The sequence below is a fragment of the Diplotaxodon limnothrissa genome, linkage group LG17 (assembly GCF_057381915.1).
Source record: "Diplotaxodon limnothrissa isolate DT_005_m linkage group LG17, D_limnothrissa_male_GT1.1, whole genome shotgun sequence".
NCBI lineage: Eukaryota > Metazoa > Chordata > Actinopteri > Cichliformes > Cichlidae > Diplotaxodon > Diplotaxodon limnothrissa.
The window spans coordinates 16,360,878-16,369,875 of NC_140612.1; the positions used below are offsets into that span (position 1 = coordinate 16,360,878).

Here is an 8,998-nt window from a genome sequence, read left to right on the forward strand (position 1 = left end):
GGTCTGTGTGTGTGGGTTTCTGGTAAACTTCCATACACCGGACGGACGTCAACGCGCCACCTGGACCTGCCGCGGCTGAGCTGGAGGACAACGTGCCACCTGGATCTGCCGCAGCTGAGCTGGAGGTCAGCAAGCCATTTGGACCGGTTAGGAGGTCAGAGCACCGTCTGACCTGCCGCGCCTGAGCCGGAGGACAACGTGCCTTCTGGACCTGCCGCGCCTGAGCCGGAGGTCAACGCGCTGCCTGTACCTGCCACGGCTGAGCTGGAGGACAACGTGCCACCTGGATCTGCCGCACCCAAGCTGGAGGACATCACGCCGTCTGACCTGCCACGCCCCACCTGGAGGACAGCGCGCCTTCTGGACCTGCCGCACCTGAGCCGGAGGTCAACGCGCCACCTGGACATGCTGCACCTGAGCTGGAGGTCAACGCACTGTCTGGATCTGCCATGCCTGAGCCAGAGGCCAGCGTGCCGTTTGGACCTGCCGTGCCTGACATGCCACGCCCAACCTGGAGTTAAACGCACTGCCTGGACCTGCCACGCCCAAGCTGGAGGACAGCACGCCATCTGACCTGCCACTCCTCAGCCGGAGGTCAACGCGCTGCCTGGACCTGCTGCGGCTGAACCAGAAGACAACGTGCCTTCTGGACCTGCCACGCCTGAGCCGGAGGTCAACGCGCCGTCTGGATCTGCCATGCCTGAGCCAGAGGCCAGCGTGCCGTTTGGACCTGCCGTGCCTGACATGCCACGCCCAACCTGGAGTTAAACGCACTGCCTGGACCTGCCACGCCCAAGCTGGAGGACAGCACGCCATCTGACCTGCCACTCCTCAGCCGGAGGTCAACGCGCTGCCTGGACCTGCTGCGGCTGAACCAGAAGACAACGTGCCTTCTGGACCTGCCACGCCTGAGCCGGAGGTCAACGCGCCGTCTGGATCTGCCATGCCTGAGCCAGAGGCCAGCGTGCCGTTTGGACCTGCCGTGCCTGACATGCCACGCCCAACCTGGAGTTAAACGCACTGCCTGGACCTGCCACGCCCAAGCTGGAGGACAGCACGCCATCTGACCTGCCACTCCTCAGCCGGAGGTCAACGCGCTGCCTGGACATGCTGCACCCACGTTGGAGGACAGCACACCGTATGACCTGCCACAACCGAGCTGGAGATCTGTGTGCCACCTGGACCTGCCACACCCCAGCCGGAAGACAGCGCACTGCCTGGACCTGCCGTGCACGACCTGCCATGCCTGAGCGAGACAGTCTGCACATCAATGTCCTGCCAAGCTATGGCCTACACATCCATGATCTGCCAAGCCACATCCAGTTCAGTCACAATCTGCACTGCCAGCACGTTGCTGGTCACCTGTCATGCCACGCCGTTGCTGGCCACCAAAAGTCTTTCGCCATTGTTGCTGCCTACCTGAACTGTTCTATTGCTGAACTGTTGGACCTGCGGTTGGCCCTCTGAACTTTTTGTGTTGGACTATGCCCCTTTTGTTGTCTTGGGGGATTGGTTTGCTTTTGGACTATGCTAATACTAAACAGCTAATGTTACCATATGTGTCGGCCAGGTTAACATTCATGAAGACTGTTTAATACTTTATTGAAAACAGGAGCTTTGCTGACCCCTGAACTTTCTCCTTACGTTTTGTTAAGTGTTATTAGCATTAGCTAATCCAGCTGTTAGTAAGGAGGAGCTGTGTGTCTGTCTGTGTGAAGTTGTGTGTCAGCAGCCAAAAAACCCAAAGGATCTATTGGTTCACATTTCCACCAACTACAAGAAGCATCTCACTGTACTCACCAACAGTGATTTCTGGGGGAATAATTATTTCCTTCAATGTATATAGAAAAAAACATTTAGACATTTAGGGCAAGAAGAATCAAAAGTCTCACTAAACAACAATGGTATTTGTATTAGAATATTAAGAGCTATAGATTTTATATACTGATGCACCAAACTCGGTGAAGATTAGAAACACTTTTGCATAGGATAAAGCTGTGCATCATCACAGCCTCCTCCATCCTCTAACCATCCTCTAACCTCCAAATGCATTTTAGGAATAAAACGACCTTTAACATAGTGTACATAGACTGATTCCAGAGACAGATTAGTGAAATGAGAAAACCCCATTAAAATGAAAAACGCTTTCTCTTCCCGGGCAGCAGGGCGCGCTGTCACGCCAGCGTAACAGAAGCGTTTTCCGGGTCAGCGCTTTCATTGCCCCGTTTAGCTCACGCAACAGTCCTTCCGGCCTGACCGCCATCAAAGATAGCAGGTACGATTTTAATGTCGAGAAGTTTTAGCCAAAAGCCGTTTTTAATCTTTGCCATCCGTCGAGTTTTAGAAGATTTGTTGAAACTGTTTAGTAACTACTAACCTTACTTTACGTCTCAGCTCAGTATTGTAGCACCGTATTATATGAAGTTGAAGAAAATGTGGCGTCTAGTCAGCCGTGTCCGTTTTCCTTATGTTCCTAAGTGCGTAGAAATCGGTGCTTCCGAGCGCAGACTGAATATTGTTGTAGTGAGAAACTAAAGCAGCGAGCAGACCTGCTGGCTCATAGGGAGCTGTCGCACAGTCTGGTGGACACTAAAGCTTTACCGGCCCGATGTGACGGATCAGCGCCAGTAGGTCGCTTGTACCCTCAAAATTGGAAATGAAATCGCAGATTGCTCCAGGCTACCTCGCGTGTCTTACATAGCGAGTCCAAGTCAAGAGTTTTTACTGAAGGTGGCTGCAGCAGAGCACATTTTAGTAATCAGCGTTCACTCAGTGTAACTGTGATGGTTAAGCTTCCACCGACATTGACCTGTTTAGATTGTGGTTGTTAAACGGAGATTTGGAGTCCTGTTAGCACTGTAAGAAATGTTTTTGAGACCAAATTATGGTGTTGTTTCAAATGGCTCGCTCAAAAGAACCAGAAGCTCCTGCTAACATTCTTTTTGCACACAGTTATTGTCTAATCTGCAGGTCGCATCCATTGAACGAGAGTAATTGGTCTGTTGTGTGTGTATATCACACAGTGCTTTTTTTTATTTATTTAATGAGGTTGAATTGATTCCACTGACCTTACATCTTGCTCGACTTCCTGAGCTACAGCTACCTTTGCAGTAAAGTAAAGCGATGGACGCCGTTATTCCCATCACTGCTTACAATAGAGCTTAGACAAGAGCCTGTTGTCGGTGTTGGTCTTCCTGCTATTGCATACTAAAGTATTTGTTCTGATATGTTGATCATGTGAGATTGCAGCTAGTTAAAGCCTCATCATTTGCACTTGTCTTAATGTTTGTGTGTGATCCTCCGCAGACATGGCTATTCGTTATCCTATGGCTGTTGGCCTTAACAAAGGCCACCCAGTCACCAAAAATGTAACTGCTCCCAAACACAGCCGCCGGCGCGGGGTGAGTATCTCTTGCTGAGTGACTTTACAGACTTGACTATATTACAAGTGTTAAGATAAATATATTTGCACTTCAGACAGTAGTTTGTGTACTTACTCTGTGACTGGCTTGACCTGAAGCGTTTGATGACACATAGTGTAAATCAGTCCACATAAGCATAATCTGTCAGGCATCAACATTCCTATATCACATTATGTCCAAATAGAGTCAATGGTGTTAAATGCTTTGACTTAACGTGTACTTATGTCTTTACTGCCCAGCGTCTGACCAAACACACCAAGTTTGTGCGGGATATGATCCGTGAAGTGTGTGGGTTTGCTCCGTATGAGAGGAGAGCCATGGAGCTGCTGAAAGTGTCCAAGGACAAGAGAGCCCTCAAGTTCATCAAGAAGAGGGTGAGTTTGTGTCAAAGCACTCGCCAGCCTAAACCACAGTAGTGTTTGCCCGGTTACAAACCACAAAAGTGAGGACAAGTTGTAAAATGTAAATAAAGATTATGCAAATGTTGTATTATCTTTATAATATTTATAAAACATATTACATGTTTAAATAGAGCTGGGCGATATAAGATTTTTTTCATATCACGATATGTTTTTTTTTGTTTGTTTGTTTTTTCATTTCAGGCGATAACGATCTATATCACGATATAAGCCAAATAACTATATTTGTAAGATTTAAATATGCCATTGCTCACAAGTAAAATGTGAAATAATCAGCAGCTTGTTTTGATTTAAATATTTATTTCCCATAATAAGTTCAACAGGGTAGATGTACTTAAGGAACATGAGACTTTTTCAGATAAATAAAGGCAAATATTGCAAACTACACAAAAGGCAGCCGCTAAAGCGTTTAAGTTTCAAAATAGAACAAACGAAACAGACTAAATTGTCAATTCCACTTAGAAACAAAATATTAATTCTAAAAATAAATCTTAGTTTGTTTTACAGAAGAACAGACAAGATTGACTAACTTTTGTCAATATCAAATGAACTGAGAACTAAAAGGAAATTCTCAATCTCTCCTTGTTGTATAGCTGAGCTTTTCAAACAGTTTTAACAGTTACTTTAGTCTGACAAAAGCCGAATGACGAATTAGCGCTTCCAGTCAGACATTGAGCATGCACCGCGTTATTGTATTTCCAGACTTGCTTTCGGCACAATTTACAGTGCACGCTACTCTGTTTTTTTGTCAGACTTGAAATAGCCGAAATACCTTCACACTACGGAACTTCTGCGGCTCTTCCGTTCGACAATCTCTCCGGCATTGGAACCATCATCTGTTTTCTCTTCGGTAACCTTCGGTCACGCTCGGTTGATTTTTCTCTAGTCGGCACTCTAGTCCCTCCATTACCCGGGCGGCACGGCGGCCGGCTGCTTCCCAAACAAATACACATGTGCGGCTTGGCACTTGTGCTGTACGTAACAAGTCACGTGACGTGACGCTGCGGCTGTGATTGGTTTGGCTCTGCGCTACTTAATTTGGATTGGCTGTTCTTCTTCTTCTTTTTTTTTTTTTTTTTAAGAGGACGAGCGGTGAGGTCTATCGCAATAGTTTAACTTTTCTATCGAGAAAAAGTTATTTCGCAATACATATCGTTATCGTTCTATCGCCCAGCTCTATGTTTAAACTGAATTATTGTACCATGTTAAGAAAACTGAGCTCATTTTGACTCGATGGCAGCAGCAGGTATCAGAACATTCGAACAGGGTCAAGCTGAAAAAGTGGGACTAAAAAGAAAGAGCTGGAGGAACATTTAGCAGCCGCTTAGGTTTATTGGCAACATGTGAGTCACATGAAGGGGTCTAAAAGAGCATCTTAGAGAGGCAGAGGTTCACCATTCTGCAGAAAACTGCGTCTACAAATTGTTTTTCAGAATGTCTCTGAATGTAAACATGTGAAGACTTTGAGTAATTCATCATCTGTAGTTCATAATATCATCATTGTTGGATATCTGCATCACCAGTCCCTTAAAACGGGCATGATTGTGTGGTGGAAATCAGTGCATGGGCTCAGGATCAGCGTGCCCTCCACAGATACAGGTTGGAGCTCTGTCATGCAAAGAGGCAGCCACATGGGAGCGTGATCCATAGACACCGCTGTCTTCTCTGGACCAAAGCCAGTTTAAGATAGACTGAGGCAAAGTGGAAAACTGCTGAGGTCATATTAATCAAAATCGGCACCTTTGGAAGTGGCAGTTTGCACCAAAAACAGGACAAAGCAGGGTCAGAACTGCTGAGCAGCTGGAATCCTCTAACAGAGAAGAAGAATCTTCTAACATTCCTCTTCCACAAGTCCCGCAGCTGCTCTGGTGGACTTGTGGGTTGTTGTTAGAAGAAGAGGGGATGCTACACAGTGCTGCATGTGACCCTGCGCCAACTTATTTCTGATTTGTGGCTGCGATCACATTCAAAATGAGCTCAGTTTTCATAACATGTTTATTTACTGAGGTTATCAGTACCATGTTTTGTGATTTGGAGGTTATACTCATAATTTTCCATGTTACACAGCCTTCCAACTGCTAACTATGAGTTGAGATGTGTGCATTCTCACAATTTCAGTGAGGTAGTTTTATAATGAGCCATCTGTAATGTGTTGGCCATTTATAAGGACTTGAGCTTTTTTGTGATCGTTTGTTGGATATGATTTTTATGCACTGACTGGACAACAGAAAAGCTCAGAGCTCTTCTAATATTTCTATACTGTTTTTCCCCTCACAGATCGGCACTCACATTCGGGCCAAGAGAAAGAGAGAAGAGCTGAGCAACGTACTGGCTGCCATGAGAAAGGCTGCTGCCAAGAAGGAGTAAAAGTCATTTAATAAAACATGAAACTACATTCCAGCCTCGTCTTTCTCTTTTTGCTTTGTCACCATTCATCAGATCTGTTTATGTTGCTGCAACCATCTCGGTCGTCAGCACACCTGAAGATGTTTGTAGAAATCTCAAAATATAGACATAACATGCTGCTTGGCTTTAGACCAGACTGTAGATTAGCCTACTGTGGCTAAAGGAATGAATATCACCAAAGAACTTGTAAAATTACCGCTGCAGCAGAAATAAAGCATATACATTTTTGTATAGAAATGTGTACTTTAAGTATAAAATAAATTTTAGAATGGTGACTTGTGCCCATTCTTTTCTGTTTGAAAGGAGCATGAAGCTTTGGCATGTGTGTGAAAATGCTTAATCAGCTGAGTATTCTCCAGCACTTTATTCTGTCTCACACACGGTCACACTCAAGCCACTTCCAAATTTTAAATGAGTTCACAAATTTAAATGGAGAAACTTGAGGTGTGGAAGTTCAGTGGTTACCACTGTTGCCTCAGTGAGGGGTTTGTGGTTCACATCCCAACTGGGCTGTTCTTTGATGAGTTTGCATGGTTTTGATGTATGGCTTGTAGTCTTACAGAATTTGAGTGATCAGTACTACAAAACGCGACACATACACCAGTCGTGCTAAAATTAGCACTCACAGGTGAATTCAATAATGCTGATCATCTCCATCTCTGTTAATTGGCTATGCACCACAGACCTTAGTAGACAAACCGTTACTTAAAATGCCATCACTTGACCCAGCTGTATTGGCACATTATAGGTCAATCTCCAACCTTCCTTTTATTTCAAAAATTCTTGAAAGTGTAGTTGTAAACCGCTAACTGATCACGTGCAGAGAAAAATAATTTGAGGAGGTTCAGTCAGGTTCGAACCTGAGAGATGCATCTCCACCTTCAGCTGATCCATGTACTGTTCACTGAAGCCTCATCAGAAATGGTCTCAGTGGAAGGGTTGCTTTCAAGAAGTCATTGTTAAGAAAGGTAAACAAACAAAAGCCTGAAGTATGCCACATTACACAAGAACTGGACTGAAAATCCGTGGCAACTGGCCCAATGGAGTGATGGATCCAAATTAAAAAATTTACAGCCTGCATCTGTTAAAAACGGTGGAGGCTCTCTCATGGTTGGGGCTAGTGATGGCCAAATGAAGCTTTCCGAAGCACTGAAGCTTGTATTGAAAAACGGTTCATTACTCGAAGCTTTTCAACACAGTCCTCTCCGGTGACATCTGGTGGTGAAAATTTTGAAGAGCAGCTTGAATCTGCAAAATAAAACGGACTGCTCAATTATCACTGCTCACTCAAGAGTGGAGTTCTCTCTGATATTGGGCCACCGTTCCGTTGCTTTGAACATGTAATTGGTTTTGTTTTCTCGATTGGGGGGCTGAAAAAAATGTAATGCGTATTTGCGTAATACATTTTGATCAATAAACTTTCCCTATTTAAACATGCACTATGGTGGCCTTTCTTTGCTCATAACTCCTTGATGTTGGTAAATACAATAAGTGAGCAATATATATAATATACATATGATAATGCACAGCACATTATGGAGTATGCCCCTGCTGTGAAGTCCTGCCTCCATCTACTTGTCGTTTAATCACTGGACAGCTGGACAGGTTCATACAAAATATTAGATTAGGCCAATTGTCCTATACATATTTTTGACCTAGGGGTGGGATTGATTGTGAACTGGAAAGGGAAAATGCTTAGGGGGCTGAGTACGGCTGCATCGTCACTGATTTGTAGAATCATTTTGATTCGATACAGGATCCGATTCAATTTGATTGGAATCTGGAAAGTTTTGCCTCAGTCAGAAATATTACAAGTCTGATCATTTAACAGTATATATCCATAATTTCGTATCTATTAAAAGAAAGCTGACACATGTGAGACTTAATTAGAGATGTAAACAGAGAGTTATGAAACCTGCAGCTGCAGAAGCCAGCGGAAAAAAAAGAGGCAAACACAGCGCGGACCCGACGACGCACCAAAATCTGACTCTGACGCGTCGGGTCCGCGCTCTGTGTTCACGTTTGTATGCAGAATCCGTAAACCTGCTCCCAGTTACTGTTTTAGCTGCATGGTGTTTGACGACATGTTGTGAGGTTTAACCTGAGATGCTGGCGTTTCAGGCATAATAACGTTAATTTACAAATCGACACGGGATTTTAATGAATCAATATCACTTTATTCAATTTAGCATGGATTGTAATCAGAAAAGCGATAATCAAAACCCATCCCTAATCAAGAACTAAGAAAAGAAACAGACTCAGCCAGCGCACAGTAACACTAATCCTCTTGTTAACTGTAAATAACAAAAGGGCTACCTTACATTGATCATGTTTTTACTTTGCAAGAAATAGTTTCTCCTGCCCTGGAGAAAATCCACTTGCATGGAACAGAAGAGGCTGTGGAGTGCAGGAACTACACTGTAAGTTGGTAGATATGCAGGTATTCCTGGGTCCTGCAGACTATCACCTAAAAACAATAAACAAAATGATTTTCTAAACTGTGTAGCAATGTAATGTACGTATAGTGTCAAATACATTTTTGTAGTCTTCATCAGCTTTAATTCACATGGAAGTGTTCCTAAAGTCATATGCTGTAATGATATTTACATTATGAAAACATGATTTTGGACATTTCAAGTTTTTCACTTCGGCAGATAAAATGAATTGAGCAAAATCAACTCAAAATATTCCCACACGCCAGAACGTCCTCTCTTCCTCGCTGGCTCCATATCTGTCAGTGGAATGATCACC

At 44.3% G+C, this 8,998-nt stretch overlaps 1 protein-coding gene across 1 annotated transcript; it reads left to right on the forward strand.

Moving 5' to 3' along the window:
* The first annotated feature begins 2,221 nt into the window (after positions 1-2,221).
* On the forward strand, positions 2,222-6,516 carry rpl36 (ribosomal protein L36). The gene is made up of 4 exons (XM_085375754.1): positions 2,222-2,275; positions 3,307-3,401; positions 3,662-3,796; positions 6,119-6,516. The coding sequence occupies exons 2-4, from the start codon at positions 3,309-3,311 to the stop codon at positions 6,206-6,208; spliced, it is 318 nt and encodes a 105-aa protein (XP_085231880.1). The 5' UTR covers positions 2,222-2,275; positions 3,307-3,308; the 3' UTR covers positions 6,209-6,516.
* Positions 6,517-8,998: the final 2,482 nt, after the last annotated feature.